General features: G+C 38.5%; 1 protein-coding gene across 1 annotated transcript in view; it reads right to left on the minus strand.

Annotated features, from left to right (window-relative positions):
• pak7 (p21 protein (Cdc42/Rac)-activated kinase 7) overlaps window positions 1-12,804 on the minus strand; it is a 28,103-nt gene extending 15,299 nt beyond the window's left edge. Inside the window, exon 1 of the mRNA XM_026341700.2 lies at window positions 12,601-12,804. Within this exon, the coding sequence (XP_026197485.1) occupies window positions 12,601-12,804 (204 nt within the window). The remainder of the gene's footprint in view (window positions 1-12,600) is intronic.
• Between the last annotated feature and the right edge of the window lie 12,094 nt (window positions 12,805-24,898).

Consider the following 24,898-nt stretch of genomic DNA (forward strand, 5'->3'; position numbering starts at 1 on the left):
TTTCACCGGTGCGCAGTGTTGGCCTGTCCTTTAGTGATAAGCTGTAATAGATCTACTCTCTTCACTCACCACAGCCTGTTCAAGGTAAGCACAGCAGAGAGGTGACAAAAGGAGAGGACAGGAAGGGAAATGATAGCAAAGCAAAGCAAAGAAAGCGAGAAAACAAACTATATGGGATGGTTCACAACTAACTATAGGAAACCATAGGAAACTGCGAAACAGCTGTGAAGAAGATTCACAGAAAGAAAAAAAAATGGAGGAGCGATAAGGGTGGGAGTGTCGTAAAAAGGGAGCCATGAAAAATGAGGCTCATTGGGAGATAAGTAGGGATTAACCTTGCTGGTAATGAAGGGAGGGTGTGATGGGAGGATGGAGGGAGGAAAAGAGGGAGAGATAATTAATGAGCTTGCCCTTCCTGTGACTCCTAACTGGAACCCTGGTTTGGAGGCTGCGCTTCACTGGCTAGCAGGGTCCCAGGATGACTGAGGGGCCAGAGGAAAGGGAGGAGGAGGAGTGGCGATGCTCCTCTGCTGTTTGGCTCCTCTGTACAACTGATTCATTTGATTTTAGTTCTTGAATTTCCAAGAATTTGAAGCAAACTTTGAAGCAGAAGCATTATAAATCACACTGAAATAAAAAAAAAGAAATCTAAATTTTCTTCATTGCTATATTGATATGATTTGAAAAAAACAATCACACATACATGAGAAAGTAGAGGATATGATTACTGGATCTTAATTAGAAAGACAGCTATCATGATGACGCTGTATTCTACCCTGCTATGCTATAAAATCCAAAAAGTCAGAGATCTATTAGATTTATCTATCTAGATTTATTGTGAGCTATTGCACACACACACATACACACACACACACACACACACACACACACAATATACAATATAAGTATACAAACTTGCCTAGAAAACAGAAAACCTTTCTACTCAAGTAAAAGTACAAAATTATATATATATTAAATTATCTATAAATGTCACCTTAAGTAGAAAAGTAAAAGTTCTCCACTAAGAAAACACTGTATTTAAACCATTTTAAATTTGAAGATAAAGTCTAGTCTAAATTTATTAGACAAATTCTTAAAGGAGGAAAATTAAGGGAAAAAGTCTTTTTGTTCCACGTTACCATACGTTACAGACGTGAAACAAAAAACTGCAGTCGGTACAGGTGGTGCTGATTTTAACCACCTTACGTAGAGACAGGAGGCTAACAATAAATGACACATCAGCATTTTATTAATTTATAGTAATTCAATACAGGAATTTAATCCTGCAAAAAGTAACAACACTGTACAATCCTTTATCTAAGCTCAACAGTTAATAGTAAATGTACTTAGTTACTTAACACCTCTGCAAACACAGCAGAACATCACCTACTCAACACACCCACTCTCAGCCATCAGTTCTACATATACAAATTATATTTTTCTTGTGGGAAATATCTGCTGCCATGTCATGATATACTCAAGTACAATGAGTAACCATGGTTTTGTACAAACCAAATGTTTCTCATTGTGTGTCCACATCTCATTAATCCCCCCTCCCACCCCCCACTCCCTCTTTTCAAATTAAATCCCAGTCACCATCTGTACTCTGTGAACCTCTGTCACGACTCACACTGCAGAGAACAAGCACACATGGGTATCTAGACACACAGAAACACAGTCAGCACACACCTCTGCTGCCACTGCCACAGTTGCTGTTGCTCCTGAAGTGCAGTATCCCTCTGTATCAGTGACCAATTTGTGAGCACAAGCTTATTCACTGCCGTCTGAGAAAGATAATATCAAAAAGCCCTTGAGACAGCAGACAAAGAGGCTACTCACGATTCTCCTTTGAGTGTCTCAATAAGGACCAAACATCACCATCAGTGCTGATTAATGAATGAGCAAATAAAAACAACTACCACAGCTGTGCATAAACAACGAGTAAAGATATTATTAGTATAAAATGAAGCATCCCTTATTCACTCAATTCAGTGAAGTACAAAGAAGGTGTACTTATCCTCTAACTCCCTCTACTGGATGGAAGTGGTAAAAGCAACAAGCTTCTGGACAAGTTACAGTATTACATATTTCAGGCAATTACTTTGATAGTTGTAGTATTTAGCACAATATAATTTTAACAAATTGAATGTATTAAAAGCATAATTTTATTTTATCATCATCTCCTAACACTTAAAAAATAAAATGCACAAACTTAATACTCAATTAAAAGTGCAAGTATTTGCCTTAAAGTAGTAAAAAGCGCACTATAACTCCCTTATGCATTTTTATTAATTATTTTATATCATGTTCAATTTTATTTGCCCGAAAACAAGTGCCCTACACTACTAAATGATACAGTTCTTTTCAGAGTTTTGCGCTTACATATCAGTTCCTTTTCTAGAAATTAACAGGATCTGTATAAAATAAAATGTTCCAGACAGGAACTTTTTGGACTTAATCTTAAAAATGCACAAGAAGGTTTTTAATCATGTTAGCAGTATTTTTTGTGTAGTGGTTTACAAACTCTTTGCTTGTGCTGTGCCGCTCTCTGCTGGTCTGACTCAGTATGTCATGTCAGAACCATTTATTGGGAATTAAGTAACCGTACAATAAAATGATGTGGATGTTAATTTCACTGATAAAGGGACAAAGCACAGCGAGGCCTCTGGTAATAAGATTTCCTGAGGCAACAGCTCGTTATTAATTAGAATGACTAGTACTGACCTCAAAAAGCCAGTTGAATACGACCTCAGATCAGACAAATTGACCCACCTGTATTATTTAGCAGAGAATTTCACAATTGTTTCGAGTTCTTGACATGTTATTAGCTGAACTACAGAGAAGGTCTTAGCAAACATGAACAGGATTATTCGAGGAGCGGATTATAGAGCATTTCCATGATTAATAGACTGTGAGCTGACCTGTTTCCTCAGGCCATCCTACCGCCTGTTACTTACAGTAGCTAATAACCATCATCTCCACATGCTGAGGGGAGGCTCAGCACTGAGTGCTTGACTGAATAGCTGGATAACATGTCACAATATAAATTAATTAAAAATGAACATGAAAATGATTTTGTTAAAGCTCATTTCATTATCTTACAGCATCTTACAGTGTCTTTGTACATGTATGCATGCTGGCATACCTGTATGTGTAAAAGAAATAAGGTAAAAGAGTCCTTTACTTCTACTGAAACAAGGATAATAAACAGTGAGTTCATTGTGTGTGATGTGTTTAGGCATACAAAGCTGCTGTAGGCAGACTGTGCAGACCCTTAAACAAGCTAGTGAGTGTTTGCAGCAATGTTTTCCTCCTCTGACGTGAAGCCTTTGTCCCACCCACAGCTCCCCAGGCAGCTGCTCAGACGAGTGTGACCCAGTCCCCTTTCACCTCACTAGGGTAGAGCCTCAACTACAAGCTCCAGGATCTATGAGTCACACAGGGTGCAAACACAGGGAATGAGGGATGATGTACAACAAAATGGATTAGTGGTGGAGGCATAATGAAATACAAACAAATCCCTCAACCTCAAACATACAGTATTAGTGCAGCAGGGCCTGGACTATCTTCTTTTCTTCCATCCATGTAAGCACCTACAGCTTTAGGCTGATTCAGAAACACACCCAGCAGAAATGTAGAGAAAATACAATAATAACACCACAAATAAAACCAATAAACTGCAGCGCTATGTCTTTCCAAGTGTCAACAAATCTGAGCCAAATGGTCACTGGAGTTTCCAAGTGAGTCTGTCACTGTCAGGAAAACTTTCTGATCTAAAGCAGGAGAGGGGAGAGGGGAGAGGAGAGAGGAGACAGCACAAGAACAAGAAGAGGGAATCAATTAGATGTCCCTCAGTTATCTTGTTGTCAACTCAGAGATAGATAAACAGACAGCTGCCCACTATAGATTAATTACACACGAGCGCTCATTAATCTAAGCCCTGTCAGCTAGTTATGGGCCCCTACAACACATCGCCACCCCTACCATCCTCATTCAACAGTCAGTTTCTACTCCATTTTCCTCTCGTTAGACCACTTTCCTGTTGTCTTCTCTTAGTGCATTTCCATTCCATCCTGGTCAGTTTTATCCTTCACCCACATACACACAAACATTGCTCTTAAGTCTTACATTTGCAGTCATCAAGGTCACTATGAAAACATAGCCTGAAGGCATGTTCTGAATGCAAATGAGTTTTACTACCATTAGCATACCTACACACTAAACTGCAATGGCAAATATAGTAAATGTTAACTCTGCTAAATATTTAAATGTTACTGTTACTGTGAGCATTCTAGCATAGTGGTAGATAATGAACATAAAAAAGGTCATCAAAACAAAAAAGGTCCTGTAGTGAGCATTTAAATCAATAACTAGAAATCGCAATCTATTACTATTTGTATTGCATAGAGCCCGGTATTCTGATATTTACAATGTAAACGTTCTAAACAATATATTACTTAATTCAGGAGTGTAATGTATTTTCTACAGTCAGTGTGAAATTAAAATATCAAGGTAAAGTCATGTAGAAAAACTGACTGGAGATTTCTCTCTGGACATTATTATGTGTATATATATATTTATACAGTCTTCAGTTTCAGTTGTAGTTTATCTATCTGGCCACACGAGGATACCACAAGTCTAGAAAATGACATTTTCAAGTATAAAGTAGAATTTGTCGATTGATATCCAATGTTATTTCATATTTAGCCTGTTATCATTGATGTCACTGCCTTTGAAATGCTGTGGGTCATTTCAGATGGATGCAAAGAGTCACACTAGAGTTATAAATGAAGCACTTTTGTGTCCTTGTGTTGTGTTGTGTCAGGATTTTTAAGTCACTCTCATGAAGAAACTGGGAAGCACTTCCATTCCATTAAAAACTTGCAGTCTGAAACACTAATCATCTCACATAATTTTTTCTCTGCAATAATTCTTTTCCTATTTAAAATTCACAGCTTAAATGTCCTTCCAAAAACCCACATTCAGACACTGAAAGACGGTTGTTAGCCAGGACATTTCGAGCTGCCCTGGCAAAGTATGGTATACGTTACTAAAAGCCAAAATTCTCCTGCCGAGTACGGCTCTGAAGCCTCAGTGAGAGATGATTTGCAGAGTGTGACTGTGAATGGCAGCCTAGAGAGAAGACAAAGTGAGAAAGCAGAGGAGGAGGAGCAGAGTGGAGGAAGGAATGAGAGAGGTCTAAATCAATGCCATCCACTTCAACGCAGTGCCAAGAAAGACAGATGCTCTCTCTATCTGTTTGTATGTGTGTGTGTGTGTGTGTCAGTGAGTTATTTTCCTTCTATTTCTGCTTAGACCAATTTAACTTGAGATCAATTAAAGATGAAATATAATACATACTGAATGAAATGTAAATTAAATTTGACATTAAAAACATATAGTGTCTTTTATGTCTATTAAGACATTTAATGAATGTCACAGATACTGTACATGACAAGCTAGAGCACAAATGCAGTTTGGCAGATTTGGAGCAAAGAAATGCAGTACTGGATGTGTGTGTGTGTGTGTGTGTGTGTGTGTGTGTGTGTGTGTGTGTGTGTGTGTGTGTGTGTGTGTGTGTGTGTGTGTGTGTCTATACTGATGAACAAGGCACTTTTGTAAAATCAAAAAAACTATCTTGATTTCCTGTTCTTTCAAACTGTTCACCCTGTATAAATGGACATCCTTTGAGGTTACAAAAACTTGGATTGATGGGACCTAGTCCGCATCTAAGCACTTGTCTAGACATTACTCATTTTTATTCTGGACAGTCCACTGCCATGGAGCTCATCGGGTTTCATTAATACACACTGCAATAAAATGCCTCCTCAAATTAGCGACTCTCTGCATGCACATGTCAGAACCATAATACCCTGCTTCCTTATCCAATAAAGACGCAGGTTTGCATTTCTGTCCCTGAAGCAAGGACTCGGCGACCCTGTTAAATCTGAAACACTATGTCTCTAAGCTCCGTTTCCATATGTATACATAGAGAAAACCCTGGAAAGGGACAAAAATAACTCACCATGCAATACTTAGAGTGTAAACCTGCCTTCCAGTGAGAAACATGAGAAAACAACCTGCTCTCTGCACAGCTCTGATTTATGGAATGTCACGTTTTAATGTTAGAAAAGCATCAGAAATAGAAGCAGGTTTTATAAGCAGTCAAGTATGTGAATCTTTGAACATATGATCTCTATGATGTCAGCAAAAAAAAAAAAAAAAAAAGACAAACGCTAAATAGAGCAGCTACAGTATTTTGCACCTGCATCTTCACTATTTAGTCTAATATGTTTTCACTAAGTGCTGGGAACTGCTGGCAGTGAGAGCTGGGTCCTGTTGCACAGACATATCTGCATAGCCAGCATACCAGCATGCAGTCTTGGCTCACAAGAAACAAAAACATTGAACACCGCACCTGTAACTGTTTATGAATGGTCTGTGCCTGGAGTTTTAACACCATCGCCTCGTCAGTCTCCGCTGCTCCCACCACCTGCCTCAGCTCGGGCCTCAGCTGCCTCTGCGTTCCTGGATCTCGCAGCAGCTTAGTCCCCCTGTTCGCTCCGGCCCCAATCTCTGCTGCTCCTCTCCCCCCCACCATGTTACAGTTCAGTAAGTGGCTGCAAGTCTGGCTCTGTGCTTCACTAGCAACTACCCACCAGGAGAACCAATGATCGAGTTTCCTACTCTGTCATCTGTCCCGGTCTGCTGTGGGGGTGGGAGTGGGGTCAGTAGCTGTGTTGTGCTATCACTGACCCACTGACATTTTGAATAGTGCTGTGCCAGTTATCACACTGTGTGACCATTGTCAGTTTCTGTTATTCTTACTGTGCCAGTGAATTTCTTTGCCTCTTTATAATCTACACCATGACAACCTTGTCTGACATGTATACATGTGTAAATAAAAAGATTCAATATCATCGAAGTTACTAAATTAATGTGTTTTGCAGCTTAGTTACCACAAATCAGTAAACACATCACTTCCTTACAGTCCTTACAGCATTTTGTTTCTTTTTCCAACGCAATGTAAAGTTGAGATATTTTCAGTGCAGCTATAATAGGTGTGGCAGCAGAGATGTTCAGTTGCCTAAAATATCAGCAGAGCGCTCTCCCACCTACACTACCTACAGTACATGTAACCCATAGCTGAAACTGAGGAAGTTAAGGCATAGACTCTGGACGTTGTCAGCTGTCTTTTTAGCAAATGTTAAAAATCACAACTTGGACAACACTAAGTAAAGGCGGACAGGCACATCTACAGTGCATGTAAAGTGTATCTTCACTGCATCATAATTCCTGGAATTTGCTGCTCATCAAGAAAAAAAATTTTAAATTTTACATCTCATATCTGTTAATCTTTAGAAGATTACCTCTATTATTAACCACATTTACAACAACTATGAAGTTGTCTCAGCATGTCTTTATACGTCTCCATTCATCATTACCCTGTAGAAAAACTGTGCATCAACTCGAGCCATTAAACTACTCTCACATTACCTTCCCATTGAGACCGAACGTGATATTGTTATTATTATTAAGCCATACAGTGCCTTAAGTGAGCTATAATATAAGCTATAATTCAAACTGGAATACAAAATACTCCACTGTTCATCTTAGTTTTGTTAACTGTGCTTTGCTTTATTTGCTGTCAAAGATTGGTGGAATAACAATAATAACGAAATTCAGGGATCAAGAGATATAAGCGTTTCATCCCACGGTGCAGAGGAACATATTATGTGAAGAAGAGAGGGCATATTACAGAGAAAGTCGCTTTTTAAATCACGGTGTGCAGAAGTTAATCTAATGATCCCACAAGGTTTACTTATTAACTGTGAATGGGAATATCTCTCTTCTGGTGTAGAATTAAGTTGACTAAGCTTCAAGATGGTCTCAAGAATAATGCTTGGTTCATTCTCCACAAAATCTTTACAGATTACAAAGAATGAACATCTTTCATGTGGCCTTTTAATTCTTTCTACAGAACACTGACATATACTGTACATACATGGTTTCAATGTCCAATGTACAATGTCTTTAGTCACTACATTACATCTTTCTATCCGACTGTCTGACACATCTGCCATTAGCTTGAACCTGTGTTAAAGATATAAACCTTGCTTTAAAGTGTAATAGAATAACTAGCTCTCTGTACAATTATGCAGTAAACAACAACAACAACAAAATACTGCAAAAACAATCTGCTCTCATATCTTACATTTCCTGCACAGGTCTGCTTCTCATTTACAAGAAACCATACATCCAATACTGGCCTATGGCTGAGGAAAGATGAGCAAATAGGAATAAGGATATAGCATTACCACTTCCACATACAAATGCATGACAAGGCATGCACATCTATAGCCACACACATGAATAGACACCATCATGATGAATTATCTCCTCAGCTCCACATGAGTCTCCCATTTGATGGTGTCAAAGTCAAGGTGCAACATGAGACTGCCATTAATAATAGCTGCAGCCCTGCCCCTGCTAATGCTAATGAGTGCAAAACATTAACACACATGTAAAATTGTGCCACACACTTAGATATGTACAACATTTGAATCATTTAACATTAAAACTAGTTTGTTAGGTAGTTACAGTGCACTAAAGGACTAAATCATGCACCACAATGCACACCACATACACATATTGTCAGAGTGCAGAAGCATTAGGAGCACAATGTTTAAAACATCAAACTGCTGTTAGCGTATGGTGTTACCCTATATTTCTGGATTAGCATGTGCACTAGGAGCTGGTAAAGAGGGATGGGGGAGAATAGAGATGAGAGCCAGAGCTTTAAGCAATACTAATGCTCAGCTGAGATGAGCAGTCTGACAAGATGGCTACAAGCCTTGTGAATAAACAATGAGTGCACAAGCCAGAGGGCAGAGGTTGTAGTCCTTTGAGCATGGTGACTGCAACCAACCTAACTTATCCTAGCTTATCTACACACACACACACACACACACATAAAAAATACATGTACAAATACACAAAAATGGGAAAACACAAAATGTCAACCTTTTACTGTACTCTGTCCCTTTGTATTGTTTAGTGAGGACAACACTGAAGACTGGAGACCCCATCATCCATGCCCACCTGGTTTGCACACACACACACACACACACACACACACACACACACACTTAGTAGACAAAGCTGGGGGAATCTGCCAAGCAGAGGAATTCTTGAGTCAATCAAGTGTCAGGGCACCAAGGGAGAAGGATATCAGGCCATGGGGGAGACACTATAAATAATCCAGCCCACCTTGAAAGTCAGGGTCACTCACACACACACACACACACACACACACACACACACACACACAAACACACAAATTTAACCACAACCACTCTCTTACCCTAACCCTCGCCCTAAAAATAACCTACTGCAAACCTAACTCCAAAACCAAGGCTTTATTCTAAAATGTAATAATTTATGGTATGGGGACATGCGTTTTGTCCCTAAAAGGAAGTCAAGTCCCGTAATGGGCTGTGTAAACAGATTTCTGTCCCCAAAATCTGAGTAATATAATAAATAATATTTATAATATTGTATAATACTGTGCAAAACTGTTTGGTTTTGACGTGGGAGTGAAGTGACCCTGACTTCTCAGTAACATCAAGAAGCTTTCCAAGTTTTTTTTTTTTTAAATCAAGTTTTTGATTTATTTAACAGACGTAAAATAGAGCTATAAGGGCTTTCTTTATTTGACTGGTATCTAAGTTTTTACATACAAACAATTGGTTGCCTGTTACTGAGTTTCATCACCAGTGTAACAATGGTCACATGCTTTTTTCTTTGACATATCCTTATCTATTACAAACTACCTGTTGAAATTTGGCATTGGCTCAAAAGTCAACAACTTAGGTTACTGTGGCGTCTGACAAGTATTTTATTATAAGTAATTATTGGTTGTTATGATGATGAACTATTAAAAAATGGAACAGACATTGGCCTGTCCTAAGAAACTCAGAAGACAAAAAACTCTACAGCTGGAAGAAACTGTGCAGCACTTAACATGAACAGCAGCAACATCAGAACAGCAATTTTCAACAACCAGCTACTGAAGCACACCTCCTGACAGAGTATTAAGTTCAGCATTCGCTCTCTTATCTCTTCAACACCCACCTATATAGATTTTTACTGTTATTTTCGGGAATTACAAGTAGGCCTTAACTTCTTGCTTAAGTTCTTATGTGTTTTGTAATATTAAAGGCTGCAAGGAGGAGAGGCTATAATTGGTTGGTTTAGATCAAGGTGTAAACAGAAGGGTTCTTCTAACACATGCAAACCATGTATGACCATTTTTTTTTGGCACAATCAACTGTCATGGCAACATGCACTTCATATCTCGGCACCCATCATCATCACCATCATCAATATCATCATTGTGAATATCACCATCATCATTATCAATGGCACTCAATAACAAGGGGAAGAACAAGGGAACATGCCTCTACAGTTAATCTTGTCTTTTCTAGGTAGACTCATGCGCATGAATAAAATGAAGAGTGGAGATGAGGTCTAAGGAAGGACTTGGGAGAACAATGTAGTTATGTCATGTGGAGAGTCATTCTCAAGTGTTTCTCCATGTTCCTGCTGACACATCACCTCCACCTGAATGCATGGCGGCAGGCAGACAGATGGGGAAACAAAACAGAGTATGTGTTGTGAGAGAGGCCCCCCCAAGAAAACAAAAAAAAAAAAAAAAAAAAAAAGAGTTGGGTTAAAAAAAGAAGAGAGAAGGGAAGAGAAAGTCATACTTTGGGCAACGGCGTTTCGGATGACCGGACTTTCTTGGGAGATATCTGTGAAGAGAGCAAGAGAATTATTTTCTTGTTCCCCCCTCTTCAGAGATATCTCCTGTGGTATATTGCTGTTCTCTTTTACATGACTTGTGTGGATGTATGTTCTCATAGTTTTTGTCAGCAGGACCTGTAAGTGCTTCCTCAGAGACTAAAAGACTAAAATATGAGTTAACTTAATAAATAATACTCACAATTATGCATTTAGCATCACAGTTTTAGATCCAAGTGTTCATTTATCAACCTTCATCAGTCGGTCAAGTGTTATTGCAGTATTATCAGGGCCAACAACAATAGTGTAAGCAGGTGTTGTAATGCACACAGGAAAGGGTCCTAGATTTCATAGCCAAAGATCAGAGGCCGTCTGAAAGGTCTGAGTTTGGGTCACACACAGGGTAAGACAGGACCACAGACAGTACAATGGAAGAGAAAACAAACTGCCACATTTTAAACAATAACCCTGTGTATATACTCACAAGGCCTAATACATCCTAACATATGCAAGAGAAGGCCCTCTGTGTAAATGACCATAATTAGCTAGTCATTTCAGTTGATTAAATGCGTCAGTGTTATATGTTAAGAAGAACCAATGAACAACAACACATCAGAGGAGACACTCAGAAGGGTTGGAGACAAGAGACACACAATCAGTCACATGGAAGGTAAGGAGGAGAAATCACATAGCCAAATAAAAAAAAGGTGACTGAAACATTATTTAAAATCATAGAAAAATTATTAAATTTAATAAGGTAGTCTCTGAAAAGTTGCATTAAGCAATTTGTGACCAGCAGGGGGCAGAATGTTGATGGCTTTTGTGTGTGCTAATGGCTAAAATTTGCCTGCTCACATGTACAGCAGACAAAGAAAAACATTTCCATCACTAATGTTTGGTCTGTCAGTCTGTTATTAATATGTAAATCATATCCACTCACCTCTGCTCTGGGATCAGCTACTCAGAAAAATGGGTGTATATGTATAAGATTATTGACTTTATTTGTTAGTTGATAATGTGCCACAATGACTGACCAGGGACATTTAATGGTACGCTTTCATTTCCATTAGTCCAAAACTGTACAAATCTCTCAGCTGCTAGATTCTTAACCTTCTAGCTGTGAACTTCTTCCAGCATGTCATTTGCCTTTTTCAGTTCTCAGCTGCTTTATGCATGTGCAGCCGCAGGGTTGTAGAAGAACCCTTAAAGGAAGAATGTATTGCTTATGAATTCAGTGCTTCAATGTTTAATTTCTAAAAAGTGGATTGTGTTAGTTATTCTTTTATATATGTATAGATCTGTTTTATTTTTCAGTTCATTGGGCACTACAACAAATGTTAATGTTACTTTAACATCACAAAATTGCTTAATGCATGTTTAAAGAAATACAATGATATTATTATTGTTATAAGTCCATACACAATAGAGAGATTTGAATAGTGTGAAGTGGCCAGATGGCAATAAGAATTATCTATTTTGCCTCTGAGGAAAGACAACAGGTGGAGAGTGAAGTGGTGAGAGACAGCTACACTAAAGTGAAAGACAGCTACACAGAGTGAGAATGCAAGAAGAGAAAACTGAAATAAATAGGATTGAATAGGATTGGGGCAATGTAGGGAAGAAATAAAGATGTAAAATATACATTTATAGAGACAGAACAGAGGGGTGGTTAACAGAGGAATAAAGAGCAAAACAGTCCCAAAGATGAAACAAAGAAGATGCGAGAAATAGACAGAAAATAATAATGATTTGTCCCCAGTGCTCAGGTCTGATGACCCCTGTCCATCCACAATCTACCTTCATTGGTGCCAGCTGGATGGGAGTGATGCACGAGGGGTCCACCATGGGCTTGGGGCGGTTGGCAGTGTCCGCTAGGAGGCTCTGCCATTGTTGTGGCAGCCCAGTGAACTTCTGCTCCCGCGGGTCAAAGCCTGTGTGGACCCGGTGCTCAAAGTTAGATGGAGCTGAGATCTCCAGCCGTTTCTTCTTCTTCCCAAACATGCTGGAAAACCCTGGCAAACCTGGTAACACGGAGAAGAGAGTTGTAGATTAACATTCTGACTGCTACAATGATTGATTAACTCCACCAGTACCGCTCATCATTATCTATAATGTGCAGTAATACAAAATGCTCTTCCATTTCAGAGATTTGGCTGTTGTCTTCCTCAATCTGAGATCCTGTTCAGCCTATTTAGCACTATGATCATGAATTTATTAATTTACATTTAACTGTATTCAACACTAAATCAGTGTTTTTAAGTTTGTTATCCCGCTATACAGTGTAAATACAGCGTAAGACATGCATAACATGTTTTGTAGCACACACCAGAGAACAAACCTGTGTTGATATTTAATTAGCATGTACTGTTTACGGGTCTTTAAAAATGCCATTCAGTTTCTGCATGAAAATGTATCATGCATAAAGCTTATGTTCATTTTATCAGCGTTATCCCCTTGACAAATTTATTTAACTGACCTTTCATTTCTTAAAAATACAGTCTATCCAAAAAGTATTCACATTTCACGTTACAGACTTATTCCAAAAAGGATTCAATGTATTATTTTCCTCTAAATTCTACAAACAATACCCCATAATGACAAAGTGAAAGACATTTGTTAGCAATCTTTGCAAATGTATTAATAATAAATAAATAAATAAAAAACATATATACATAAATATTCACAGCCTTTTCTCACCACATATCAGACCGCTCGGGAACAGGTTTACATTAAAGATCTCTCTATACATTGCTGCATTCATCTTTCCCGTAATCCTGACTAGTCTCCCAGTTCTTGGAGCTCAAAAACATCCCCACAGAATGATGCTGCCACCACCATGCTTTACTGTAGGGATGGTATTGGCCAGGTGGAAAGCGGTGCCTGGTTTCCTCCAGACGGGCCGTTTTCTAGGCTAAAGAGTTCAATCTTTGTTTCATCAGACCAGATAAGAGGGTCTGAGAGTCCTTCAGGTGCATTTTGACTTTTTAATGAAAGTGGTTCTATCTGGCCACCGTACCACACAGGCTTGATTGGTGGAGTTCTGCAGAGATGGTTGTTCTTCTGGAACGTTCTCTCTCCACAAAGAAACGCTGGAGCTCTTCTGTCTTGATCCTCAGTCCTGGTGGTTCCAAACTTCTTCCATTTACGGATGATGGAAGCCACTGTGCCTATTAGGACCTTCAATGCTGGAGAAAAGTTTCTGTATCCTTCTTCTGATCTGTGCCTTAATACAATCCTGTCTTGAAGGTCTACAGACAATTCCTTGGACTTCATGGCTTGGTTTGTGGTCAGTGGCATTGATGATCAGTGTAAACAGCATGCACAAGAGCTCAATTCTTAGTGTCATGGCAAAGACTGTGAATACTTATGTACATGCCATTTTTTCTTTTTTTTTTTATAAATTCGCAAAAACTTCAAAGAAACTCCTTTCACTTTGACATCATGCGGTGCTGTTTCTAGAATTTCGAGGAAAATACTAAATTTAATCAATTTTGTAATAAGGCTGTAACATAACACTTGGAAAAACATTGAGAATACTTTCTGAATGAACCTAAATACATACATACATACATACATACATTTTTATGGGTTATATTTTAGCTCTTTATGATGGTTGCAATGACATCAATGACATCACATTCCAGGTGAGACTACATATGGTGTTCAGAATTGTAATTAATGATCCATCCATGGAAAGAGTTATTTATAGTGAAAACAGCTGACAGAACTGGTAAATATGCCATTAAAAGTGTTTGTTCCCTCCTGCTCAACTTAATGGGCAAATCTGAAAAGATCCATAAAACTTGTTTATCTCACATAAAACTAAAAATTCCTTTGCAGACTTCTGATGTGCTGCAAAAAATTTGCCTGAGGATCTTTCAATATCTTACCAACCATCTCTCACTTGCATTTCGATTGAATGCTGAGCCTCACACTGTGCACTGATTAGTGAGAAACACCTATAAACACCTTTTTAGGCGAAGGCAAACTATAACAAATAGAAAGTCAGGTATTAATCATTCTGGTTAATATAAAGTCAGCACAGGCTTTACTTGCCATGAAAATGAGTTGAATGTTTGAAGCATCCAAGCTCAGACTGACTTGTTATAACTACCAGTAATATACTGAATGCTTGAGGGTGTTTCATATAATATAGTGTTGTTAGGTATGCTGCTGCTTTGTAGCATGTTAAGCACAGTGTTGCAGTATAATGCTGCCAAACACAAACAAGAAAAGAACAAGTATAAATGTCCAAACATGCTTGAAATACTTAGTTATGTAACATAAACATCCGGAAAAAATGTGAACTGATGCACCGAGGCAAAAACAAAGAGGAAAAAATATGATGCCAAGTTAGGAATGTGGGATTTTTATGCTTGGTTTTAGGTTTGATAGTGATTTTCATACTGTAGCAGCTGTTTTTACTCCACTATCAAGAAGAACTGTTAGGAAGTCCCATTGTGGTATTGGTGGTTTGGATGGATGCATGATGTCCAGTCATAGGAACAAATGCCATGATGTTGTTTGTGTTTCTGTGAATGAGTCTATTGTGTCGTTCTATCTAGGAGGCATTGTCCTCAGAAAATGCTCCACCACTCCCACCCCTTCTCAATTTTCTGTCTTCCTCTCTGTTATGGCTTTTGCACAGCTAATGTTTGGCATTACTTGCCTGCTCATACCATTCATTCATTTGCATACATCTAATGAACTGTTAATGTCAAGATGTTTGCACTTCAAAGATACGCATTTAAAACTTCAGTAGCCCTACTGAGCTAAATGGAGTCAGAATGAGCACTGTATATGGTGGCCCTCATTTTTTACAATGTAGTCACATCGTGGGTGAAAACATTCACTGAAACTGTGAGAAAGCAGGAACGGGTTTAGCAAACGAGATATATTTGAACGTACATTTATGCATGTTAATATTGCACTCTGAGGCTAAATCAAAATGTTCTAGAAAGGGATATAAGGAGTAGAATTGTTTGTGTAGACCTAGTGTTATAGAAGAATATTATAAAAAAATACTACTAAATTATGTATTTGTTTGCATAAAGCTGGATTTGGCTGGATTACCTTCAGTGTAAGTCTAACTAAATAAAGAGCAGAGAGGCAAATGTTACCTACAGTACTATCACCTTGGATCATACATAGTTCTGAACAGTTTTTTTTCTAACATCACCTATGACCCCATAAAATAATGTAGTTATCTAAAACCAAGTTACCATTAGCAGTCTAGTTTGCCAGTTTTGCAGCTTTTAATCCTGTATTTATTGGATTAACAAAAGGCAACATGCTCAAAATGCTCCAATATCTCTTTAATTAGAAGCCCACATACACAGCTTCAATACTGTATGTGGAGAATTAGCATAAAAAAGGTCAATAGCTGGGTACGGTGTGATCATCCTCTAAAAAGTGTTAATTAAGTCATTGTAGCAGTGTGCTAAATCTGTTATGAAAATGAAGAACTCTTTAGAGTTGGCAGTATCTCCTGAGCAGATGCAATGACAGAAATCACTAAAGAACTTATTCTAAATTAAACTTAAAACAGATAATCACAGAAAAACATGTAATAATGGAAATCTTCCTCAATTATTTCCCTTGCTGCCCTGCAGGGCACGTAGTCCAAATTAGAGATAATTATGGGGGACAGGTGTGGGGATATGTACGAAATGGAGCATGGTGGGAAAGTTAAGATGAAATCTAGAAAGGAACAAACAGAAGAAATAAAAAAAGAAGAGAAACACAAAAATGTAAAGAGTCATGCAGAGATGATGGAAACTAAGAGGGCTTCAGGCATTTGCGCTGCACACAGTGCAGCACAATCTTAGCACAACATATTATTATGCAGCACACTCAATACTGGATCAAAAAGATGCTAAGTAATAGAAAGCCCGTCCAACAGCCTTGTTTACACAACTCTGCCTTCTACAACACATTCACTGGTTATTGGTTAGCTCTGACTCTTAGCAATGACTCAAAGATGTACTGCATCAATAGTGAGTAAAACACAGTAAAAAAACACTTCTTTTTTTTTCAATTGAAAAGGAATAGTAACTATCAAAGTCCATTATTTAATTATGTGATAGTCAGTTTAAAATTATCAGTCATGAGTCATAAATTATGAGTCATATAAAAATAGAGCAGCATGTATCCAAAAGGATGTTCTACAACAGCAAATCACATCATACCCTGAGGGGATAAATACACAAAGTTATGCAGAAATTGTATGCAACTATCATGACTTTATACACTGAACCGCACAGTTAACTATCTACACTGTAGAACAGTAAAGAAAGATATTGAATATGAATTTTGTAACGTGGTCCATCACAAAATCACAAAAATATCCATACATGTCCCCTTAGATAACAAACAAAAACAAATACATAAAAATCCTTAAACCACATCGTTTTCATACTGTGCTGCTGAGTAATAAATCTCTTATGCAATGCAGACATATCAGCAACCCTTTCCACTTCTGGATGATGTCCACTTAAACCTCCACAAATCTATCCAAGGTTAATGACCTTGTAACTATTTTTAGAGCCTTTACACCAAGTGGCTTATGGGAGATGGCATACATTATGCTGATTAGAAATGACATTCCCAAAATAAAGTTTATACATTTATAAAAACGACAATGTTAAAGCGTAGTCTGACAGAAGGTAACACTCCAAAGTTGACATCTGCAGTCACTGCAGTGAAACACACGGCAACTAAACAGGGCTTGAACGCAGCCTTGCACTGAATCATCAGCAGACACAAGCAGTAGCGGAAGTTCTTGTTACCTTAGAGCAATGTACAAACAGAAACAACAACAACACATCCCTCAATGCTGGATCGAACTATGAACCAGATCTGTAGTTGGAGAAAGTTAATGCTCCAGCTTTTAATACCGGATTTTGCCTAGAACATGTAGTTTCAGCTTCAGCTTTAGTCTATTGTCCTTATACTATTTGTACTACATAGCCATAATGTGCTTACTTAAAACCCTTTTACCTGTTCTCAATGTAAAACAATTTGGCTAAAATCTTTGAAAGTCATTTAGACATGAAGCCCACAATCTATACTAGCTTAGAAGCTACAGCTGATAAAATCTAGAAGAGACAGTTGTCCTTTCATCTGACAAAAGCCACAGTTGTTGTTAGAAATAAGAAGCCTGCTTTTGGTTAATTCTGTGTGAAATCAATGACCCTCAGACAGGCAACAATAACTAAGGAAATAGTCCACTGAGCTTGACATATTTTAAAATTACTTCAATATTATATAAGATTAAATGTTTTTGAAAGACCTTCTTTGACACTTTCTGTGGTCTCTAATGGGCAATAGTGAAGGAAACCCCTGACTTAGATGGTATAGCTTTGAGAATGAGATTACTAAAGGCTTAAGTTGTCTAGAACAAGCTCAAGACCCAGCAACACATGCACATATACACACACGCACACACACCATTGAACACATGCAAGACAGCAGATGGGGGTGCATGTCTATGCACTCACACAGTCGAAACCTTCTCTAGCAGAGCTTTTAGCAGCTGCCCTCTCAGAACAGTCAAAACAGGTGTGGACTGAGATGTACTTTAAGTGTAGAGACATTGGGGAATTGCCTCCATGCAGAGGCCAGAGGAACTACTTACTGCACAACTTCCCCTGGCTGCCACATAAGCATCTCTTGAGCTGAAATGTATGGGCAGATTGTAAAGCACTTTGTGATGAATGTTTGCAAGGTCATTCTGCCAAGTAACAATGTCACTCTGATGACAAATTGCACCCGTAAATATATGGCAGAGATGGTGAACTCTACAGGACTTGTGTAAGACTGGAGGGAGTTAGTGAATGAGCTCAGTTAAAAACTGTCACTCTAGGGGCTCTAGAGCTCAGGAAAGCTTGAAAAACAAAAAATGCCCATACATTAATATATGGCCTTTAAATATGTGTAAGCAATATATCTAGATGTTCCTGTCACATTCTTTGTTGTTACGAGAAGGATTACATAACAACACGTATAAATACACAAAGCAGGGGTTGAACAGTTTAACATAGTAAACAGAAAGATGCTCAGTTAGGGATACACAACATACATACTGAAAGCTAATCTGGACTCCATACACTTCACACATAAACACACAAACACATCAACACAAACATAGTTTAGGCATTAACTAGTCTCAGAGCAGAGATCCTGACTCCCAGGCTGATTTGTCTCTAAACCATCTGTCACCATCTGAGCCTCCACAGGCATTTCCCCTCTCGTACAGCAACACCTATAGACACGCACACACACAAACACGCACACACACTCTTTCACTGGAAAATGATCGGTGCATGTGTGTTGGCGTTTGTGACTACTGTGCATAAAACATGTCTATTTTTGGTTCCTAAGTATACAATAATGCTCTACAGCAGCATGGTGTATTTTCAAAACACATTAATTTTGTATCCTTGTACTAGACACGTTATTTGGTATTGAGATGCAAAACGTACACTCATGCACAAATATGCAAATGCATTTCATGCATAATTTAAAATGCAACAAGAAAAGGACACAAATTCATTCTGATAAACAAGTTGAAGGAGGAGCAATATTCTCTATGGTGTTTGCTGCTACAAGGAAGAGGAAATCCCTAATTTAATTAAAAGGTTAAATGTTTTGGATAAAAAAGCAAAACCTGGTGGTACATTTTTGATACTTTTTGTTAAGGTACCATCCCATACCCAGTGCAGTTTTACAGCATCCTCATCAACTGTCTTCATCCTATTGTCCTTTGCCTCTTTTGTCCTGCCCTGCTCTGTTGTGTGCTGTTCAATTCTGTCCCATTTGCATTCACTTGTTCTCCCCCCTTATTCCATCAGATGATTCAATTGGCTCAAAAGCTGTTTACACAAACATGAATTTCACCTTCAATTCCCTGTACATGTATCTGTGGAGCAGGAAACAACTTCAGGTGAAGAAGTGCCTTTTTTTTTGTACAGGACACATATGTGTTTGTGACACCCCTCACTCAAATCAAAACCTGGCATGATCAGGAAGCTCCCACGTGTTAAATTATAGCTCTGATGATTAATATATCTCATCTAAATCTTTTAAAATCTGTATTTCAACCACCCATAAGTAAAGAAAGTAAATCAGAGCTCTTACCTGGAAGCAAATTAATAGTTTCTTTCAACCAATCAAAGTGCTCTGGATAAGACATGGCAAGATAGTCCAGGACAATCACAGCCTCCTCAGATTTACTTTCATGTATAATGGTGCTCCTGTTAAATCCATTATGCACCTCAATTTTCTCTCAACAAAATATGAAGCTCCGAGAAGAGCAACACTTCACTGTAATCACTGAACTGACAAATCAGGTCAGATCCAGGACCCTTTGCAGCCCCCAGCGAGCTACTACTACTAAAACTAGCCTGCTGTTGCTACTGTATAACTCTCCCTGCCTGCACGCTCTGATACCTCCCAAAGTGAGATGCACAGAGCACAAAAAAGTGCCTACGCCAGCAGCCCGAGCCAAGGCATGGCCAGACAGCTTAAGCCCAGACCCATCCCATTTCACTTTCACTGTTTGTCTAACTGGGTTTGACCGCCACATCCCAATCTGAGCACCCCCTCACCTTCAATGTTGTCCTCCCACTTGTCGGTCTGTCAGCAGAACCACAAAAACAACACAGAGCGTAAGTGTCCTCTGTGTTCCCACAATCCACAGAATGGTGTTTGTGTCCGGGCTGTCCGGTCAAGCACACACACACACACACACACACACACACTAAACTGTCTCCCACTGATGCCAGCATGTGTGTATATCAACTTTAGTGTCAAGAGCTGCACCACCAGACGCCCTATCACAGCCTCTTTCACAAGGCGAATCACAGAGAAGAAGACAGATAGAGCGACGGCGGTGATAAGATGGAAGAAAGGGAAAAAAACAGCTGGTCCAGTCAGCGGCTGTGACAGAGTCTGGCCATTTGCCGATGCTAAGCAGACATTCAGTGGTGGCAGCCACGGATGGGTCCTGGCTGAGGGCAAACCCGCATACACTCACACAAGCACAAGCAGTACAAGGCTCTCAGGATCACAGTGTACATCATTTTCCCTCACAGACAGCGCTAGAAAAGTCAGGCTTTTTAACAGAAATGTCACAGTGCATCTCTGGAAGACTGGGGACCAAATAACAATATGGTGTTTTAACTGAGCAAGTGTTTAGAGACACTAAAGGAACATTTGTTGTGTTGATTAAGTAACTGAACTCTGGTTAGTTTGAGTTTTCTGACTGAAAAGGGATTGGACTGTTTGAAAAACCTCTTGTGATTATTTATATTTCTGAATTAAACACAACTGGGAAGCACAAAGCTATTTGCTTTTAGTGCTGTGAAGACTTTAATGTTGAAAAAGTACACAGCTTTTATTAGTTTATATTGTAACTCCACATTTTGATGCAAGTTCTGGCTGTTCCATTTTTATATGTGTTTAATTGTTCTGATGAATCAAATGAGAGGTTGTCTTTCTTTCACAAATATCAGACATAAATAAGGTTCATACTTGAAACATACTACTCACATTCAAACACCTAGATAAAAAGCTAGTTTCAGCATTTTCATGACCTACTCTCAACACACATTATGTTATGAAGGAGCCCATGGCAAAGTTTAGTGAAGACACTGAATACACTTTTTCAAGCTGTAGTGATAAATCTTCTTTTGATCATGGTTTTTTTTTTCAACTCTCTTACAAAATGCACATCTGCACTACTAATGTGCTGAGCAGTTTACACTGTACGTGATATGATTAAGACAAAAACACCAGTAACTAAACCTGCTGAAAGAGAAACAATTAAAGAATATAATTATGAAAAGTCATTATCAATATTTCAAACTGTGTAAAGTTTTAATCTATATGTATGGGTTGTCTGTGTTGGACATATTCTATCTATGGAGTTTTAATATCAGCCCACATGCCCACAAAGCTGCTTTAACATTATGAGAAGAAGGAATGTGTTTGATGGTTAAAAGACTTGTGCAGCAGACACAGCCTCACAAGTACTACTGGATAAATATATACTGTACATGCCACCTTAAAGGGTCTCATCCAGTCTCTCTCTTTCAGCCAAAAACAAACATGCAGAGGAGTAATGTGAGTGCTCTGGAGGTGGGGAGCTACAGACTAAATAGAGAAAGAGACAACTAGAATTATGGCAGCTGAGGTTGATTTGGCTCTGCTAAGTACCCACACACTTCAATATATGTGCATCAATATGGCGCCCTCCACATGGCTAATGGGTGGCTACATCATAACCGTCACATGATGAATGCTTGTTAGTAAGATAAATGATAATTCCTGTATTTTAGCGCTGAGTAAAAGCCATTCTGTTGGTCTTTGGCAGTGTAATGTTTAGCAACACAAGCTTCTCACTGATCTTATACTATCAACGGAAACTATCAGCTAAAGATGTTGCTATCTCCCCATGTGGTAACCTAATGGATGAATATAGCAGGGAAAGGGGGACTCTGGGAGGTACTATGAGATCAGAAGTCTTATCTAAATGAGATCTCTGCAGTCCTAAGGACAGACGTGTGTCTGTGTCACTGTTTCGTAAAGAGTGTGTGTTCATGTGTGAACACTATGGCAAAGGGTGACCTAAAAGAAAAGTCTGATAATGTCTCGTCTGTTCAATGAGTTTTATGTTCATCTAAGATTAAATCTCACTGGAACCTGCTCAGTGTTTTAGTATTTCTTCCCTTTAAAGAACAATGTAATGGAGTTTTTAGGTTACTTGAGAGATCAGGATTTAGATGAATAAGGGATAACTGACCAATACCATCCACTTAGATTAGTCCGGACATCCTTTTTCCCACATCCTACAGCTCGTCCTGAGGCACTCCCAAGGTAGATCCCTCTGCATGTTCTGGGTCTGCTTCCCATCTCTCGGCTCCCTGTCTCCTTTCAACGCAAAAGAGCAGCACTTTCACTCTTCGATATCTACTAGGGTTAAACCCTTGCTTGAATATAAAGTTTTTTCTTATGTTAATAAATAGTTAATGAGCTTATGGCAAACGTTGCCATGTACAACAATCAAGTCATGAACTATTTGTCTGAATATAACCCCTCTTTACTGTGACACTCACATAGCAAATCCACCTGCCGAACCCACACATTTTACTCTTGAGTAAGAATCAGGCAGCTCACTCATCAGTCAGTCATCATTTAAATGATTAATATCCAATGAGTTCTTCACTGGAAGCTTAACTGTGCATCAACTGTGTTGTCAAAATGCCTTAAGTGGAAAGTACGGATCAGTTCAGAGTAAGGCTTCTCAAAGTCTGGGTCCACCATGCCAAATATCTATATTGATTTAAATATTTGATTTAATGATATATTTGTTTACGTTATTATAAAGTATGCCAAATTAACTCCTAGTAGTCCCTGTTTGTTAGCTATGAAACTGTCACTGAATTAATTTCATACAGAAGAAAACTTTACAATGTGTTCTCAGGAAGGTTCTTGCCCTTTAACAAATGTTGTTTCTACAAAACTTCTTAACAATGGACAGCACAATATCATTAGAAGGTGTAAATACAGGGCAGCACGTTGGTGTAGTGGTTACCTCGCAGCAAGAAGGACCCATGGTGTAACCCGCCTCTCACCCGTAACAGCCAACTTAATTTGTCTATGAAACACAACAGTGCTAAAGACATCTATAAGTCACATGCATACACTGTAAGGTTTTTCTATCTCCCAGTGATGCATTGTTTCCCTGTAAACCACTTTCATTTTCAACACATTCATTCAGAAAGAATTAGCAACATATTTTGCAAACAGAAACAATAAGGTCCACAGTAAACCAAAAATATAGGCCAAACAAGGAAAGCTACTCTATACCTCAACTCACAAGTAAAAGCTGTAAAAAATGTTTTTTTTTATATGCACAACAGAATCTATACACTGATAAGGGATGAAGGAGTAACACTATTAAACATGCAGCAAAAAGCTCTGTCATATAGAATTAGTTTCAGCGTCCTAGAGTTAATATCCATCTTACCACACCGTCCACATCCAGACTGTAGCGACAAATGTTTTTTCATAGACTTGTCGTTGAGAGCAGTCAGACATAACGAGAATGAATTGCAACACTGCAGGGTGCTCTGTGACTATTTGTTTATTGTTATCTGGGTAAGTTTAGGTGTGTATCTATGTGCTCGGTGTGGTGGACAGCAATCGATGCCCAATGTGGATCCACAAGTGGATGAATTTCTAAAACCTCCAGCCACTTCAGGTGCAGCATTTTAGTTATTGGCAGAAAACAGGTGATTACATTAAATGAACATTATAACACCGTTATGCCCTTTTCATATGTTTTTTAACTCATATTGATATTCATATCAATATGAGTTTATATTTTAATATTATTACCTGCCTGCATTGTACATATTCAATCACAGCGACAAAGTATTCAGCATCAATGATTTATAAAATCTTAATGTCTTGGTTATTTAATTGAAACTGGCTGCTAGGATTACAAGTCTCGCTTAAATTACTCCCCCCAGCTGAACCATCTCACAAATTTAACCCAGTAATACCAGAGACCTAGGATTTGATAATTTCAAGGTAAAGCCATCAGTAAAACTTAATGTGATTGAAGAGGATTTCTTTTGTAGTCAAGTCAATCTATCAAAAAAGTAGTTCAAGGGGAATTATCCCCAACTGTTCATCTCAGCTCTGTGGAGTGTTTTAAGGTCTTTCAGCTCAACAATTGGATTTATGTCACACAGTAATGTTTCGGCTGCTGTTCTCAGTAAAATGCTATGTTAACGCCGCTATTAATTACTTATTTATTATTAACTTCACATAGCAGGCAATGTTAGCAACTAGCTTCTGGAGCATTACGTTGCAAGAAGTCCTTGAAGAACAAAACAAAGGAAGAAAGAGAGTAAACATTGGGCTTACAGTGCTTAAAGGTGATAATCCCTATTTACACTCACTTTAAATATATTCAAATTACAGCACATTTTGCAAAATGACTAATAATATTTTATGTTAATTACATGTTAACTGAAACAAATTGATTTAACTAGTAATACTGTAGAATAGTGTTGATGACTGGAAT

Source organism: Anabas testudineus, chromosome 24 (assembly GCF_900324465.2).
Source record: "Anabas testudineus chromosome 24, fAnaTes1.2, whole genome shotgun sequence".
In the NCBI taxonomy this organism is placed as follows: domain Eukaryota; kingdom Metazoa; phylum Chordata; class Actinopteri; order Anabantiformes; family Anabantidae; genus Anabas; species Anabas testudineus.